Source organism: Bipolaris sorokiniana, assembly GCF_000338995.1.
Source record: "Bipolaris sorokiniana ND90Pr unplaced genomic scaffold COCSAscaffold_1, whole genome shotgun sequence".
Classification (NCBI taxonomy): Eukaryota; Fungi; Ascomycota; class Dothideomycetes; order Pleosporales; family Pleosporaceae; genus Bipolaris; species Bipolaris sorokiniana.
In genome coordinates, this window is record NW_006911895.1 from 166,782 (window position 1) to 184,313 (window position 17,532).

The 17,532-nt window shown below is 50.1% G+C and overlaps 7 protein-coding genes across 7 annotated transcripts; 4 read left to right on the plus strand and 3 right to left on the minus strand.

Annotated features, from left to right (window-relative positions):
* Positions 1–895: 895 nt before the first annotated feature.
* On the plus strand, positions 896–1,903 carry COCSADRAFT_77783 (uncharacterized protein; the record flags this gene model as incomplete). Its single annotated transcript, XM_007696277.1, has 3 exons — positions 896–1,128; positions 1,174–1,508; positions 1,572–1,903. 3 exons carry the CDS (start codon positions 896–898, stop codon positions 1,901–1,903), a joined length of 900 nt encoding a protein of 299 aa, XP_007694467.1.
* A 709-nt stretch (positions 1,904–2,612) lies between these two features.
* COCSADRAFT_340724 (uncharacterized protein) lies at positions 2,613–4,842 on the minus strand (the record flags this gene model as incomplete). The annotated part of the gene is made up of 5 exons (XM_007696278.1): positions 4,704–4,842; positions 4,335–4,652; positions 3,508–4,279; positions 3,189–3,446; positions 2,613–3,129 (listed from the first exon to the last, which is right to left on the minus strand). Exons 1-5 carry the CDS (start codon positions 4,789–4,791, stop codon positions 2,613–2,615), a joined length of 1,953 nt encoding a protein of 650 aa, XP_007694468.1. The 5' UTR covers positions 4,792–4,842.
* Positions 4,843–4,891: 49 nt separating this feature from the next.
* On the minus strand, positions 4,892–6,030 carry COCSADRAFT_130292 (uncharacterized protein). The gene is made up of 3 exons (XM_007696279.1): positions 5,922–6,030; positions 5,772–5,829; positions 4,892–5,722 (listed from the first exon to the last, which is right to left on the minus strand). The coding sequence occupies exons 1-3, from the start codon at positions 5,975–5,977 to the stop codon at positions 5,276–5,278; spliced, it is 561 nt and encodes a 186-aa protein (XP_007694469.1). The 5' UTR covers positions 5,978–6,030; the 3' UTR covers positions 4,892–5,275.
* A 284-nt stretch (positions 6,031–6,314) lies between these two features.
* COCSADRAFT_78573 (carbohydrate-binding module family 1 protein) lies at positions 6,315–8,814 on the plus strand (the record flags this gene model as incomplete). The annotated part of the gene is made up of 4 exons (XM_007696280.1): positions 6,315–7,145; positions 8,298–8,450; positions 8,536–8,719; positions 8,774–8,814. 4 exons carry the CDS (start codon positions 6,315–6,317, stop codon positions 8,812–8,814), a joined length of 1,209 nt encoding a protein of 402 aa, XP_007694470.1.
* Positions 8,815–9,175: 361 nt separating this feature from the next.
* COCSADRAFT_176864 (uncharacterized protein) lies at positions 9,176–10,195 on the plus strand (the record flags this gene model as incomplete). Its single annotated transcript, XM_007696281.1, has 2 exons — positions 9,176–9,542; positions 9,613–10,195. Exons 1-2 carry the CDS (start codon positions 9,364–9,366, stop codon positions 10,193–10,195), a joined length of 762 nt encoding a protein of 253 aa, XP_007694471.1. The 5' UTR covers positions 9,176–9,363.
* A 184-nt stretch (positions 10,196–10,379) lies between these two features.
* COCSADRAFT_78138 (uncharacterized protein) lies at positions 10,380–12,494 on the minus strand (the record flags this gene model as incomplete). The annotated part of the gene is made up of 2 exons (XM_007696282.1): positions 10,380–11,809; positions 11,891–12,494. The coding sequence occupies 2 exons, from the start codon at positions 12,492–12,494 to the stop codon at positions 10,380–10,382; spliced, it is 2,034 nt and encodes a 677-aa protein (XP_007694472.1).
* Positions 12,495–14,340: 1,846 nt separating this feature from the next.
* Positions 14,341–16,419, plus strand: COCSADRAFT_205233 (uncharacterized protein). Its single transcript, XM_007696283.1, has 3 exons — positions 14,341–14,718; positions 14,768–15,127; positions 15,176–16,419. Exons 1-3 carry the CDS (start codon positions 14,549–14,551, stop codon positions 16,344–16,346), a joined length of 1,701 nt encoding a protein of 566 aa, XP_007694473.1. The 5' UTR covers positions 14,341–14,548; the 3' UTR covers positions 16,347–16,419.
* The last annotated feature ends 1,113 nt before the right edge of the window (positions 16,420–17,532 follow it).

Sequence of the window (17,532 nt, forward strand, 5' to 3'; positions counted from 1 at the left end):
GGAAAAAACTAAGCTCGCGCGTACTCGTCCGTCCTCAAAGTGCTTTCGGAGAGCCTGGGATACGAAACCATTGGCGTAGCTGATATGCGAAACCAGTTCCGCGCCGGGAGAGGGAGGGGGTGTGGGCGCGTTGCCTTGTTCTGTCGTTTCCAGAAACGCACTAGGAATTTGGCTACGCATATTCTTGCTTGATCAAAAGGCCATTGCACAAAGGGCCCTGTCAGCCGCTCGACATGCCCTCCCCAGCAGTTGCATTCCCGAACCATCGGCCATAGTTTTATCTTTTCCTGGACAGACACAAGCGCCAGGCTACATGCATCCGACAACACTAGCTTGCCCATAGTATATCGCGTCTAATTAATCCCTGTGGACATCGATGATCCGCAAGTCGAGCGTGGTGGAGTCTAGGGGGGCTATTTGGAAGGGTGTGTTTGGGCGCATGGACGTCTTGCTGGTAGGGTTCCTAAACATTGCCGACAAAGGGTTTCCTGGCTATATCGTTCCTAGAACGCTAGGTGGAGCGAATCAAGCGTTACAAATTGGACGTGCTTGGGAAAGAATGACGATGTGGACGGGGTCACTTGATGGCGCGGACCGCATCAAAGGAAGAGGATAAGAACCAGGGGTGCCGCGCTGTTGTTTCTTGTGATCAATCGTTGATGTCTGAGCGTGTCGCCACAAACTCCAGGGATTGGGGTGTCGTTTTTTTCTTGTGAAGGATCTGACTTATTATTGCCTGAACCGTCCTTCCGTCCAGACCCTATCAGCAAATATATATACCCTCATATTGAGAAAAATAAGTGTGCTACAACTACGACAAACCATTGAGCCCAGACTCTCACCAGATTACTTTGAACGAATGGCTCCCCACATCCCAGAAAAAAATAATCCAATCATGGCTCCCACAACACACTCCGCGTTTCTGGACATGCTTCCACCTGAACTCCGTATAAACATCTACTCGCACCTGCTCGTTGCCTCGACGCCTCTCAAAGGCCAACTTGCGCGACAGGACAAAACATACGACCTGCACACAGCAATTCTACGAACAAACCGACAAATCCACCACGAAGCGCGATCCGTCTTCTTTGGCAAAAACACTTTTTACATCACATCCATCCCACCATCGTCGTCGCCGCCGCCGCCACCACCACCACCGGCACGGGACGACAGTCAACCCGGCGGAGACAACGATGACGACTACGACGAAGAAGAAGGGTCCGGAGCCTTTGAGCCGCCACTGCAACTCCGCGATCTCCCACTCGTCCGGCACCTGGAGATAGATTTGCTCTACTACCCACGCAGCATGCAGACGATTCGCGACCGGCGGACAGGCGTTTGGAAACCCGTGTGCGTCGGTGCGCAGCGCTACAGCACAAGCTTATCTTATCTCCTTTCCGCCGTCGAAACGCGGCTGCTGAGTCTCAAGCTGTGCGCTGACACGCGGCGGTATCTCGATGAGACGGTTATGGTTGCTAGCATTGGCAATGATAGTAGCAACATCAGTAGTAGTAGTGGTGGTGGTGGAGGTGGCAATGCCACCAGCAGCAGCAATACCAACACAGCCAAAGACAACGACGACAGGCTAGAGGCCCAGCGAATACTAACGGGCTTCTACATGGCCGATGCCAATCCACTATTCCGCAAGGCGCTAGCGCGCCTGCACGTCGCTGACATGGCTCTTCATTTCGACTTTCCGGAAAGTTACTTTGACTTTGTTGTCTTGAAAAAGGTCTTGTGTCGCCAGAACTTGGTCGAGCTAGCGGGCCAGGTGCTCGATGTCAGGTCAGAAATCCGCTTCAAGGCTGCTGCCAAACTCGAGGCCGGCGCTGACGAGGGATACGACATTCCCGACCAGGGCGCTGTTACCTTGATACCCGCTTTTTCTTCGTCTTCCGTCTGATACCATGGTTTTATCCTTTGTCTCTGATCTCTCATATCCGTGTCCTCCTTGTTTAATTTTCTAGCGGAGGATATTTTTATTTTTAGAATTAAAACATGGTTTAGCGAAGCTCGCATCGAGGTGCAATTCTCTGCATACTTGTGTTATTCTTGGGAGGGATACCCAACTAGGAGTTGTTGTTCATTTTATTTTATTGTTTTTACTTTTTGCAGCATCATCTAGTTTGGTTCATTGCACAAATATGCAGATACCTCGTGCAAACAACGCAAAAATAAAATCCATCCTGGTCACAAGCACATCTACAAAAGATCTTCAGTCATAGCACACGGTAGTGAAAAGTCTAACCATTTTTGTTATTCGACGATACAAAACCCGGAAATGCATGTACAGCCGGACCCCTCGCGTAGACATTGCCATGACGGTTTCACGCTTCTCGGTTGCATGCGGGGTTCTCTAAAGGGTTTACGTCAAAGGGTGATCTTCTAGAAACCAGTGCGGACTAGGTAGAAAAAAGAAAGTTCCCCGTTTTCTTAGTTCACAGATCGCCGCCATCCCGACGCCAGAAGGAAGTCCTACACGCTAAAGGTGTTAGTGGTTTCCGTCGATGCGTCGACAAAGATCCACATTGGGATGATTTGCATCCCTCGACATGCACATGTTTGCGCTCGGTCTTTGTTCGGATGCACGAGCCCAGATATCGTGTGGCGGCTCAGTCACTGAGAATCTCAATCTCTTCATCGTCGTCACTGAGTAAGTTGATGATCTCTTCGTCATTGTTGAAAAGCTCCTCGACATTTTCCGCTCCAATTAGGTCCTGGTCATATGTCTTCAGGGTTTTGGCTATGCTGCGGTACAAAGCCTCAGCCATTATGGGGGGGAAAGCGTTTCCCACCTGTTTCGTCGCCTCACTTTTCGACCCAGTGAATTGATAAGTGCGCGGGAAACTCTGAAGAAGAGATAGTTCCCTTGCAGTGAAGGGCCGCATGCCAGAGGGATGGTACGCAGTAGTTCCTCCGGTCGTTATGCACCCTTTCAGGTACGAATTTACACTATACGGTGTTCTAGGAGAAGTAAAGAAACGAGGTTGGTTATAAGGGTCGGTGGTGGCTTCATACCCAGGATGTCTCAAGGGCAGGAGCGCATCAGCGATAGTGATAAGACCTTTGAGGCTGTTACCAGGAGGCCCATGAGTGGGTTTGGGGAAAGGTGGCAGAGGCATCCCGCGCCTAGGTATAAGACATTAGCCTACAGGAACCAGAACAGTATAGCGTAAGTAAGTACATACCTAGCAGCAATGATAAGAAGCCGTTTACGTTGCTGCACGAGACCAAATTCTGACAAGTCTTGGACCTTGTACCTCAAGTCGTATCCAGCCTGGCCAATATCATTGAGCAGCATGAAAAAGTTCCGTTTATGTTCTCTGTTTGTTAACAAACCAGAGGTCTGCTCGAGTGTTGCCACTCGAGGCTTCACTTTCTTCAGAATTGGACCGACTGTATACAGCGCCTCGTAGTTGGCTTGGTCATTGGGTCCTGGTTGAGTACTAATAGAGATATAATATTAGTACGTACTAAAAGTAGTGAACAAGAAGCAAGAGCACTTACTGCGCAGGACTCCAATAGCAGCATGGAGGTGACAGGTGGAGGACATCTACCCTCCATGCCTTCTTGCTAATACCTTGTGGTGGGAAATCATGTGCATCCATCTTGAACGAGTAAGCACTATGGTGGTTCAGCTTGTAAGCTTCGATAGCGCGATCATCCTTGTCCAGCCCCCAAGCAACTGAGTAGCCCGCTTGCAAAGCGCCTTGAGATGCACCACCGACGCCACAATAGACGTCTCCATAGGTCAGTTGGTCTCTCTTGCTACTGAATCTGGCCTTACTTCTTGGAGTGGCCAAACCAGAAGAACCGGCGCGCCTACGATGCTTCCTGTTCCTAGAAGTAGAGCAATCTTTAGTAACAATTACGCAATCATCATCTTCAACTCCGATAGATATTGCTGTCTTTCGAGATGCACCGACTTGCATCAACTGATCCAAGTTGCTAAGTTTGTCTGCCTCCTTTGCATAGAGGTACCGGACGATGCCACTGTATGATTTGCCGTGTTGATTTACGTACTGTATGTTGATGACTCTGCAAGTAAGTCTCCCTGCATGGAAGATTTGGAGTTTAATCTCTTCTTGACTCATGCCAACAGGGATAGCCAATCTGCCACTAGCCCGGAAACTGAGGAAGGGATACGGCTTGTTTGTAAGCATGCATTCGCGTATGCGGTAAACCTCGTCGATGTTGACATCTTCTAGTCCAGCAACGAGTGGAGCGCGCTCGTCTTGTTCCTTGATACGTAGCACTATTGCGAGCTCATTCAATTGCCCTTCGATAATTTTAGTGCCGATGTTGGTGCACATTAATAGAATGTCTATACGCACAGTCAAATAACTGACCAAGGTATTTAACGCGCCGCATTCGATGACCACAGAGCCGGACCTCATCTGTCTCCAAGTTCATGACGATGTACTTGACGCGGAGGAAATCCCCACTATGCCTGATATCGGCTTCATGTGTCAAGTGGCCATGCAACTCCACTGTGCTTTCTGGTCTAATGACTAGACCTTTACCCAAGCGGTAACTTCCTATCACGACTTCTGAGGGCTGAAGAGAAGAAGCTCTTACAAGGTTAGGTGCAGAGGAAGTCGAGCTAGCACAGTGATGATGAGAGATAACCTCGGGCTCGTCGTCATTAGAGTCTACTTAGAGCATTAGTGAAAGATGCAAAGATATTTAGAGGGATACGTTACCATAGTCGATAAGATCAAATTCGCTCTCCTCATTACTCGTGGGCCTGTCACTGTCGTCATCGAGGACGTAGGGGTGTGTCGCAGACATGATTGCGTGTGCCTATTGTATTGAGGTTGTAGGGAGCTTGTAGTGATGCTGTTTAAGCGCTTGGTGTTGAAAAGTAAAGGTGAAAAGGAATCGGATTGCTAGCAGCTTTGTTCTACGCACGGCTGTCAATTCGTGTAGTAGGGAGGTATTTAGCAAGAGGTGACAGCAGAGAGTTTGTGCGTGGTTCTTGCAGCAGCGGAGTAGCGGTAGAGGAGTGAAAGCAGCCCCACTGATGGATTGTGGTGAAGTGAAGGAATCAAGCTACAGTGGATGCCGCTTTGTAGTGAAGGTGAATTTGGCCAGGCAAAATAATCTGGAAGAAGCGGTGACAAGTAGGGAAAGAGCAGACACATAGACAGGGAGTCAAGTGGCACAACGAGTCCAAGAACGAGGAAGACGTCCAGGGTAATTCACCACGCCTTATCTATCTATACAGAAAATGCCAGCCTCGAAGCTCGTGCAAACAAAATGCATGTGATGTCACTCATGAGATTGTCTTGTGCACAAACTCCTTCTCCAGCCGGCCGACCTCGTGCTTGAAAGCCTCCACCTCCTTCCAGCAGTCCAGCGGGCGACGGTCGTGGGTCCTCAGACACGCGACTACGGCCTCCTTTGCCTTTGTCACGTCGGCGTCGGCCTGCTCCAGTTTCTTTCTCTGCTCGAGCTTGGCCTTAAGGCGCTCAATTTCCTTAGTAACGCTGTCCCTGCTCATGTCCTTTTGCCTCTGCTTTTCAGCGAGCGTGGAGCTGCTGGATGTGGCGTCTTGAATCTTCTCGACAAGCGAGGGCTCGCTGGGTTGCTGAATCTCGTCTGACAGGGTTTCGCTGATCTTGTTGAAGTTCTGAATCTCTTGGGCGCGCAGTTTCTCGAGTTCAGCTGTCAGACGTTCCTGGTACTGAAGTTCCAATTGTCTTGACCGTGCTGAGTCTGTCTGTTCGCAGTCAGTCGCCGCCGGCCATGTTAATTTGGAGGGTGCGCACGAAAGGATTCTTCTGCAGCGAACCGACCAGCTCATTGGAGAAGCTGACGGGGTGATCTCTGCGCGCAAACTGGTCAGCACCCGACGTCACTCTTGTCGCTGGGCCTATGGCGCGCGGGGAATGCCATTGGTTAGGCGGACATGTACATACGGGGAGAAGACATGCTGCTTGACCTCAGACGAGGGTTTCGAGTTCTCGGCACCCATTGTTGCGATGGTGGGACGGCAGGCGTCGTTGAGCGATGATGCACTTGGTCGAAGAAGTCCGAGTTGAGGCTTGGCCGACAAAAGCACGCTAACCACCATCCCTGCACGCCATCTCTCCATGGTCGGGCGCGCTGGGAAAACACCATGCAACTATCGCGACATTTAGCTTTTTGTATATAGCGACATCCCCGCCTTTCACCGCCAGCACTTCATGCAGCGCTCCTTCCTTTGAAATCGCATTATTTCTCTCAAGCCATTCATTACAACTATCTCCTCAGTCTCTCCAACTGCGCCCGTTCCCTAATAACCACATTCGCCCCTCTCCCGCCACCCCGCCATGCAGTCTTCGCTGACCAGCTGGCTGAAAAAGTCCAGCTCCGAAAAGCAGCCCCAGCAGCCTCCGAATGTGCCTCTAGTCATACCGCCAAAGACCAGCCGTCCACCCCCTCCCCCAAAGTCGGCCTCTGCTCCAACCAGCGCGCCCCTTACCACCACACCGACGCCTTCTGCTATGGAGAACTGGAATGACATCCCCGATGACTTCCTGCAAGCACCTTCGCGACCCAAGTCGAAGAAGAGCCCTCGCTCATCTCGCGCCGTCACTCCTGTTGCTTCGACAGTACCCTCCCCTAATATTCTCCCAGTCCAGCAGCCCCCCAAACCACCGCTTTTCGCCCTTCGTCCTCTGCCACCCAACGTCCAACTCGTACCACTCACCGAAGATCTCATGCCAGCATTCAAGCGCCTAAACACCCTTACCCTGCCGATATCGTACCCAGAGTCCTTTTACAAGGAGACTATGACGGAGCCGCACCACGGCATCACACTCGTGGCAGTATGGCACTCGCGTCCTGCAGGTGAAGCTAGTGAGCCTTCAGCAGAGCAGTCGCACCTCGTTGGCGCTGTGCGGTGTCGGCTTCTTCCCTCTTCGCAACTATACATCTCTACTTTGGGCGTACTCGCTCCCTATCGTTCCCACGGCATTGCTATGCACCTGCTACAAGCCATCGTGAAAAAAGCCGTCGACCTTCATAGCGTGCGCTCCGTCACAGCGCACGTATGGGAGGCAAATGAGGAGGGCATGGAATGGTACAAGAAGCGGAGTTTCGATATCGTGGGCAAAGAGGAGGGATACTACAGGAAGCTTAGACCGCAAGGCGCACTCCTTGTGCGTAAGTGGATAGGTGTGGGGGATTTATTGGATCCCAGTATCTTGCAAAAAGATGGGTTGACTGGCGAGTGAGCTTAGGGTTCTGGTCTTGCTCTAGACACTGGCTCTTGTTCACCCTTACCAAAAAGCCCGTCAGTAGTCTGATTGCCTTAACTGTCTAGACCTTGCTCGAGTTACCTGGAACCGGTAATCTGGATCTTTCCACTGTGCATCAGCTCTTCCACTTGTCTATTCAGCCGAGCCAACATCACGGTACGCCCAGAGGCACGTTTCCTCATTGTAACTCGGATTTCCCGCATTAGACCTCGATTCACTCTAACTGCTTGCATCGGATAATCTGCTTATGCGCCGTGTGCAGAATAATATCTTCCATAAGCACCACGAGTATTATGTGGGACTGTTAAGTAGACAAGGATGGCCTGATTCTCAATTTGCGGCTAAAACACCTTCCCGCCTAACCGCCTCGAAGACCGATAAGAATAGAATCCACATCAGTTGCGAAGGATTTGAGGATATAGCCAACCTTTTGAGCAATGGGTCAAGTTGAGTAAGGTAGTGGTGAGTTCACTCGTTCACAAAACAGACAACTCGCTATGGACCATCTCAACATAGTTGATATCATAATCATGGTCTTTGGGATGCGCGGGCTGCTATTTTCATCGGTGCTAGACTGCATTCTCAATCATGAACTCCTTTAGAGGTATCTTTTCCTGCTAGTGCACAAGGACCTCTCATGCGCGTTGGATGCTCGGCATCCATCGTGTAGCCACAATATCGGTGAATACCCAGACAAATTAGCCAGACCTCGTATGGCGTTCTGGTCTAGCTGGAATGCTCTTGACAATGGAGCCGCGGACAACCAGAAGTCAGAGCTAAGCCATGTTGCTCGATCCTACAGTTGAAGTCACGACTCTATATAAGATACTCGCAATGTGAATCGACTTAGCCCTCGGTCAAACAGTCAAAATTGTATCACTTTCTTACCAAGCTTCATTTTACCTCACTACCATGCATCTCACTACGGTTGCCATCTTGTATGCGAGCCTTTTGACACTCTGTGGAGCCGTATGTGACTGTGTTACTATTGCATGTGCTTCACTGATCCTGCTACAGGTACCGGCCGACAAAGCTCAACTTGAGCCGCGACAGACCTACATCATAACATGTATTGGAGGGCGCTGCAGCGACAATATCAGTCGACCAACATCTGAGCCACCAAAGCCAACGTCGAGCAAAGTCACAACGACAACCAAAGTGACGACAACAAGCAAGAAGCCTGAACCGACTCCTACCCCGTCAAAGGTCAGTAAATCATCTGTCTATTTACATGACTCAAACCACTCCTCGTTATCGGCGATTAGTGCTGTAGCTAATGAGTTCCTCACAGACTACAATCAAAACAAGCACAAAGACTGTAGTCCCACCAACCAAGACTACTACCGAGGAAGTCGGCCCAAGTAGCACTAGATGCCCCGTGCCTCTCTACTACAAGTGTGGAGGTTGGCACGACGGCAAGCCCTGGACAGGCTGCACCCAGTGCGTAAAGGGAGCAAAATGTGTGGAGCAAAACGGTGCGTATAGATACTTGTCACCAAGCATTGATTAGTAAGACTAACGTTGATTAGAATGGTACTTCCAGTGCGTTGCGGACACTAGTGTTGAATGAGTATAGCAGGTCAGTTCTGGCTGTTGTGCGCGGCATCAGATATGAGAAGTACAAGCAAGCATTCCACACACTATCATTTAAGCGGTCACCTCTTTCAACTTAGATATCTTACCCTGAATCTGACATGTCTTCAACGCTTACAATGTCACCTTTGCCTATGAAAACCTTTTCTTTGATCATCTTACAAACATGGCCGCACGCTTTGATCCATGTGAAATAGCTTCTATCCATGCTCCATGAATAAGGCTGATGACCAAGCCTTACTACACCCACAGATTGGGACATGGTGGGGTAACGTAACAATGGCGTTCCTGACCTGCCCCACCATTACCAACATGAGCAGACGTCATAAGTAGTCAACAGTCGTTCCGGCAGCTACCGCATATTTCGCAATTGCTCAATCTACTTCTCTCGTCTACTTTCGTTGTTTAATTACTCTGCTGAGTTCCGCTCCAGCGCATATCTGTTCATGCCTTTCTCTTGCAATTGAAAACAACGCGACGCATCGTCTCTCCCCTCGATACAGGTGTAAACAAATAGCCCGGAAAAATGCCCGACCCACGCGTCTTCATAATCCGCCACGGCGAAACAGAATGGTCCCTCAACGGCCGCCACACAGGCGTCTCGGACATCCCCTTGACCAAAAACGGCGAGAAGCGCGTCCGAGCAACGGGCAAAGCCCTTGTAGGCGACGACAGATTAATCGTACCCAGCAATTTAGCTCACATGTATTTTACCTTTTTTTTTCACACCCATACCCAAAGAAAATAGGCTGAAGAATATTAACAATAAAGATAGATACGTCTCCCCCCGCACCCGCGCGCAAAAAACCCTTGAACTCCTCAACCTCGGCTGCAAAGACCGGTACCCCTGGTCCTCCTCATCGCAACAAGACAAACCCGACATACGCACGCACGCTAAAATCGAAGTCACAGAGGCAGTCCGCGAATGGGACTACGGCGACTATGAAGGCCGCATCACAAAGGAAATCAAGCAAGATCGTGAGAAGCGCGGGTTAGGTTCGGACTGGGACATTTGGCGCGACGGGTGCGAAGGCGGGGAGAGCCCTGAGGATGTGACGGCGCGGCTTGACGCATTTATTCATGAACTGAGGGAGAAATGTCACAAGGGGAAGTTTGGTAAGGATGGGAAACCAAATGATGTGCTGATTGTGGCGCATGGACATATTTTGAGGGCGCTCGCGGCACGCTGGGTAGGGAAGCGGTTAGAGGAGAATCCAAGTTTGATTCTTGAGGCGGGGGGTGTGGGCACACTGAGTTATGAGCATCATAATATTGATGAGCCAGCGATTTTGCTGGGTGGTGCGTTTGTGGTTGATGTTGTAGAGAAGGAGCAGGAGGAGGCAAAGGCAAAGGCTTAGGGTGACATCTGTCGGGTAATGCATGTGTTCCCTTCTCTTTATGGGAATTACATTACGTTATTTTCATTGCCTATCCTGTTCGGTCTCGTTGTATGTACATACTCAATCTTTCCGACCTACTTCCCCCTCATCCTTCATTACATTATATAAGCGACACATTCCACACTCACCGACTACTCCGTTTTCAGGGTGCCGTCGTACCATTCCCAGCAGGTCGAATGCGCTGGTAATCCAAACTTTTTTGCTTTGCAATCTTCTCAAGCTTCTCCTTGTTCTTGATAGACCAGAGTACAAACTCGCGAATCGCAAACGCATTCACGAGACAATCATGGCCGTACACAGCATGACTTGGCAGATTTCTCTCAGTATAGTCGCGGCACAAGCTGTCCAGGGTCAACTGTGCCTTGCTCAATGGACCGTTGGCTGCCTTTTCCACCACCTTTGCAATGTCAATGGCACGGCCGTGAACTATGCGCAAGGGATCGAGATCTGAGCGCAAGTTGTGGCCTACGATGATCGTCCCGCCATCAACATACTTTTGTAGGGCAGCCCGGGCTGCTAACCAGCCTTTGAAGATCTTGTAGCCAGCCTGTCGAGCTGCTTCCATGTCGAACCAGCTGGAAATTCCGGTGACTGCTGGACGCCAGTCGGCGACGTGTGCGCGCGGATCGGTACAGACGAGGTGGTTCATGAGTATGCCGCAAGTCACGAGATCGATAGCTGCAATCTTGACAACTTCGAAACGGCCGCCTTCAAGCACGACTTTGCTGCATGAGAGAGCAACGACACCCAGGCATGACTTTCCTGGATCTCGAGCCGGGCACGGCTCGAAATCGGCGAGATCGTAATAGACTTTGTACTCATCCATGAATGTCTTTGGTGCTGGCACATACTCGCCTTGAAGCATCTTGGGTAAGTGGCACATGTTATCGAGCATGTCGACGACCTCGGGCTGTTTCGCGACAGAGATTCTGGTCCAACAGATGCCACCAACAGTCATGCCGCCATCATAGTGTATGAAGATATCAGACTGAATAAGTAGGCGTAGAGCTCGCACTTGGATCTGCTTGGCCTGCTCCATATCGGCAGCACTGCCCATGCTTGTGATCATTGGCACACTACTTGCTTGAACTGGCGCCACATGATGTTGTGCTAGTGCAGGGCGTTCTCCGGGAGGCATTCTGGGCGGCCGGAGGGCAAGGGGCTGAGGAGCTCGAGTGGGAGTGTTGCTACCCTTATGACCATAAGCCGGCCCAGAAAGTGCCCGTAGAAGCCCTTCTTGCTTCAGTCGTTCTCTTTCTCGCGCGTTAAGCATCCAAGAGTCGCGCCCACTTATGTCCAATTTCTGACCGCCAACGCCATGAATGTCGATTCTGTGTTGCTTAAGACCAGCCTCAGACCTGAAAGTCTTCCCACAGCCGTTGGTATTACAGATATATGTGCCAGTGTCGGCAGCTGGAGCAGATGTTACGGGGGAGGCACTGTGTTCTTGGGGTAGCACAAGCTTGCCCAGTTCCGATGTTACTGCCTGGACTGGCATGTGCTTAGAGGCCTTAGCCGTTAGTCGTCGAGCAGATTTCTTCTTCCTCGCCACTGGCAGGGGCCATGATTCGGCTGGGGACGGTGTAGCCTGAAGCCCTTTTTTGTAAGTTTCCATGACATAATCAGGCTGTAAGCGCGATTCGCCTGGCGTACATGCCAGAAAGTGGTTGTTGTAATGACCCTGGGATTGGAATCTCTTCTTGCAGTCCTTGCATCGTATTCCACCGTTGCTGGTGTTCATCGATGCATCTGACTGTTGCGTGAGATCATCGTAGGAATGAATGGCCTGACTGTAATCATCTTTGGGCTTGTCTAAGTCAGTGTATTCTTTGGAAGCAGACTGTGACTGTTTCTTGGGCGGCGTGTGTCTCCAGTCGGCACACGCGTTCGCTAGGTTGCTTCGGTGTTCGCTAAAGCGCTTCTGGTTGTTGAAGCTCTTCTCACAGCGATCGCAAAAGACTGCCATTTCTTCTGACTCCTTGAGCGTATCGGCACACCCCGATGGCGGCTTGCGATGATCGTCGAGTCTCTCTTGCGAGATGAAGCGTCGGTTGCATCTATCACAGAAGAAGTTAGGCGTGCCGTGACCGGTTTGACGTTGATGAAGCTCCAGTGCGTATGAGTCATCGAAATTCCATTTGCAAACATCACAATGGAGTCCGGGTGGTGTAGTATGGCGAAAGTGAGCTTCAATATGGTGACTTAGCTCAGCCTTGGTGATGAAGACCTCATCACAGATAGCACATTGGAATGCCATCTGAGATTCCTGCCTCTGTGCCATCACCGGTAAAGGCAGGCCGATTCTTCATGCGTGAGGATACAAGAGATGGAGTAAGAGGACTATGTTTGTGGGGTAAAAACACAAACGGCAAGCACGATGGAGGAGCACGGACGATCCACTATCGCGTTGTGACCTTCTCACCGGCAAAAAACCTTTACTCCGGCACTGCGTGAGGATGATGAGAATGAGGTCAGAGCCCCAGCCGGTGATGGCACGATCTGGCCGGGCAGTCTCCATGGCCGCCCCTAAGAGGTATGCCAGCTGCTCAACTTCCAGCACCGCTTTTCTGTTCATCTCGTTTACGCTACCTATGATTTAGAAACGATGAAGCAGGAATCTAGAAATGAAGAGCCGAGGAGAGTAGCGGAAGTAACCCTCCAGCGCCTAACATGGTCACTTCTCCTGCTGCCTTCCAACGCGTTTATTGTGCCAGCTGCAATATATCAACACACACTCCTTCTATCCGCATGTCTCGGCGTAGACTTGGGGAAGATAGAAGTAGGACTCATGGCATACGTACGTATCACCTGGCCAGCCGATTGATAGCCTGGAGGAGCATCTTGAAGATTTGTTTGATTGATGGTGTAGACAGAAAAGAAGAACGGACAAACCACTCTCTGCACCGAAGCTTTCAATCTCATGACTGAACTCATTCCATGAGACTGCCATATAAAGCCATCTCTTGTAATCTGGTACCAAAGATATCATCTGATCGACCCATATTTCGTGTTTAGAGTTCGCAGTCTGAACCTACGCTCTCACAGTGGCCACGGTTGTCTATTTAGCGCACAGACAACTGAGAATGCCGGGTGTTCAAGGTCTTCTATACCTTCCGGAGTTTCCCTTAGCTCGTGATTGTTGGCTGTTGAGCATTGCATCGCCCCTTTGCCTGTGGATTAGTTTGTCGTTATGGAACAGTCATCTTGTCGATCAAGGGTCGAATGACGGCAGTAATACTACCTATGTACCCCATATTACCCCAGATTTACCAGCCATCGGGGAAGAAGCCTCCACACTTTCGCAATCCCATCCGTTGTAATCCCCCACAAAGCCACATGCATCAGGACAGTAGTGGCTTGCGTACCCCGAGCTTCTAACTAACTAGGGATGCTGTACTGCTGTGGGTTGGCCTGTGCTCCACGGAACAGGTGGAAAAGAAATCGATAGCTCCATCCGCGATGTCTCAGGCCTGCCCCGTGCTTTTCTCACAGCTATGCGAAAGATAGTGGAGCAAGAAGATGTATCGACCGTGTACAACTGGCATCTATTGTGGTGCTGGTGGGCCAAGCCAGATTCCGTCTTCTCACTGTGATACGTGTAACAGATGCTGTGGGGCTTTTGCGGGGTATCTAGCGTGCTCTCACACTCCGCAAAATCCGGGGTGGCTGAGCTACTCGTCTCGGCCTCATGGCAGTTGGATAAGCGAAGGACAGCATCAGTACGTAGTATGTTCTCTGCATCTCTCTTAAGTACATCTTTACTCCATCCAGACATGTCACGCTCGTTAAAATGCAGCTCTGTACCCTGCTGACAGACAACAGCATTGTAATGCAGGCTAAATACATCCAAAGCCATGCATACCCATATGTTGGGACTTTTGATGTAGCCCTGCATGACCTTCAAACACAGAAGACGCGCTACTGTTTCCCTGTAACAAGATCCACGTGCTTATAGGCCCGTTTCCCCAATCTCTTCCTACGAAAACAAATGAGTTGCCGATCACCCTCTGTGGGGCTCTATATGTAATCAGTGTAAGGATGTGTGGGGTGTTTTGCTGAACATGTTCTAGGTAATAGACCACCAGTTGGGGCATGTCACCCTGGTCCGATTGACAACGGATGTTTTGGTCAGTGACTGGGGACTGCATATCCTTATTAACACGCGTGTTGCCCCAGATTTTCTCACCCACCAAACATCGACATCCTCAAAGTGGCCACTATCTTCATTTCGGATCCGTACAACCTCTCACTATACCTTTGCTTATTAATTATCATATTTCCCCAAGTCGCCCGTTGGTATAGTGGCACATCATGGGGTTCCTAGGAATCGCCGAGGATAAGCACCTTGCTCATGTTCCAGCAACTGTAATCTTGAGCGAGGATCAAAATCCTCTGACCAATGTCCCTGAAGGAACCGCTCCCCCCGCCGGACTAAAACGTGGCACTGGCAAAGACTCAGAAATTATTCTTATTCCACAGCCGTGAGTGTGTCAGGTACCATAGCTAACAGCAGGATTGACAAATAAATAGGTCTGAAGATCCGAATGATCCACTCAACTGGCCATACACTCAGAAGCTCGTTATTATGATGATTGTGGCCTATGGCTCGGTCCTCTATGCTGCCGTGCTATCCCCTCTCCTGTCTCCTGCATTGGTGGTCATTGCGAAAAATTTTAACAAGTCTGTTCGTGACATTACCCTCATCTCAGGATACATGCTACTGGTTACCGGTGGTGTTGGACCTATAGTCAACGCGCTGTCTCGCAAGTACGGAAAGCGTCCTCAGCTTATTGTTGCGGCGCTCTTCGGCCTACTCGGAACTGTCATCGGCAGTGCCGCGAACAGCTATGAGGGCCTCATGGCCGGACGCATCATTCAGGGCGGTTCTGTGTAAGTTTGATACATGCGCACCTGTCAAGTCATGCTGACTGTCATCAGGTCTGCTTTTGAATCCCTCGTTGTCTCGATGATTGGCGACCTATTCTTTGTGCACCAACGCGGAGTTTTCATGACATTTATCCAATTCATCCTTGGAGCTGCATCCAACTTCTCAGCCATCATTGTCGGACCCATTGCAACGAACCTCGGCTGGCGCTACCTTTTCCACATTCTTGTTCCCTTTGTCGCTATCGAAGTCCCCCTGCTCTACTTCTTCGTCCCCGAAACCAATTACAACCGCGACCACCGCTACGACATTGACGAGCTTTCCAACGAAAACCTAGCCGAGCTTGCCGCTATCGAGGGTGAAAAACAAAAGAGAGCGAGTGGCAGCGAGAAGGAAGGAAGCGATGACTTTGAAAAGGTCGGGACAAACACTACCTCACGCTCTGTCATTCCTCCGAAGAAGACTTATGTCCAATCGCTGGCCATATTCACCGGAACCTACTCTGACGATAACCTCTTGCAGCTCGTCATTGCGCCTTTTGCCGTCTGCACTAATATGGCTGTTCTGTGGATGGTGATCGTAACTGGTGGATTGACAGCCTTCTTTGTCGCACAGTCATACGTAATGGCTCAGATCTTCCAGGCACCGCCATACCTGCTCAGCACAGCTGGAGTCGGCTACCTTTCCCTTGGACCCTTTCTCGGAGGCCTTATTGGCTCCATCTTTATCGGAGTATTATATGATCCTCTCATCAAATGGTGTGCTAAGAAGAACAACGGCGTCTACGAGCCAGAATACCGTCTCCTTGCCATGATCCCGTCCGTAACCATAGTAATCGGCCTGTGCCTGTTTGGCCACTATGCCCAAAAGGGCTCGTCATTCTACCTCACTGCCTTCTTCCACGGCATGGACCTTTTCGGCATCGTCATCGCTTGTATCGCAGCCTCTTCCTACGTGCTCGACGCCTTCCGTGACATCAGCTCCGAAGTCTTCATCATCAACATGGTATTCAAGAACTTTTTGTTTTACGGCTTCTCGTACTTTGTCAACAACTGGGCCGCCGCGGAAGGGCCAGCAGAGGTTTTTTACGTCTTTGGCGGAGTCGCAGGCGGCATGATTATTACGGCACCCATTTTCTTCTTCTGGGGAAAGCGGTATAGGAGCTTTTGGCATAGACATAATCTCTTACAGAAATGGGGCATCTCGACACATGCTGAGATTTAATGTTTGTATTCATACAGCCACTGAGAATGATTATTCTCGTAGATTGCCAAAATATTAGTTTTTTTAGCTCTCATTTACTGCTTTTCTCCCCTGATTACCATGACCACTGTTTCGTGTCGTCTGTGCAGTACAATGAGAGACTCGAGTCAAGCATGCTGTCGACAGTATGAGCATGGCCAAAGTCTGAAAATAGCAATGAGGCTTCCCACGATAATATCTACGGACAAATGGAACCGAGTAGCTGCATATGCGGAGTAATTGATACCCTCGCGTCGTACAGAAGTACCCACAGCGAAAGCACAAACCCGTGGAACAGCTATTCGTAGACTCATGTATAACACGCGTATTATTATTATCGCTCAATTCTCCCCCCCCCCTCTTACCTGCGACACTGCTGTCAATGTGAGCAGCAAAAAAAGGGACCCAAGAATAACTGCGCACCCACACACGTTCCCTTATCAGCATGGTAACACGGCATATCCCGATACAGCGTCACGGTGTACATCGAAGAACACTTGGACCCGCACAAGCAGCTTCTTAAAAGGCTAGAGTCCAGAATCTAGCAGGCTGGAGGGTAAGTATATGAGCTTGCACACGTGAGGTGGGTCGCACTGCATTGGCTCCTGCCCATGCGGGGTTCCAATTGGACACAAGTTTCAAAACATTTGCTGCAGGTAAGATGGACTAGAGTACTGTTACACGGGGTTGGGTGCTAATACTTCTCTGGCTCGATCCGGGTTAGGGCGAGTAGGAATAGGGACTAGCTCCGTGAGAGTTGTCTGGCGATTCGTAGTGGAAAAGAGTTATGGATGTAACCGGGGTTTGACAACGCTAATCTATTCAATAGACTAACATGTAACTATCTTGTGAAGTAAAGAATACTAGTAAGAAAGTATAATTTGAGTTGACCACAACGAGAGTAATAATGAAATCCATCCATCCTTATATCCTCATTGCTTCCAGTCCTGCCATCACTGCCATCACGACTTTTCCGTTGCTTGGCCTGATGTCCTGATGGCTGCCATCAAAGGATTGCTGCCATCACATACTAGCGTCTGACGGTCGTCTTGGCGTGATGTCAATCACGTGATCCTCGCCCCGCGATGATCATTACCTTCTGGCGTGGACGTCCATAGGCCTTCAGCCATCTCGTCACTTGTCAAGGANAGAATTCTTCTTGTTACTT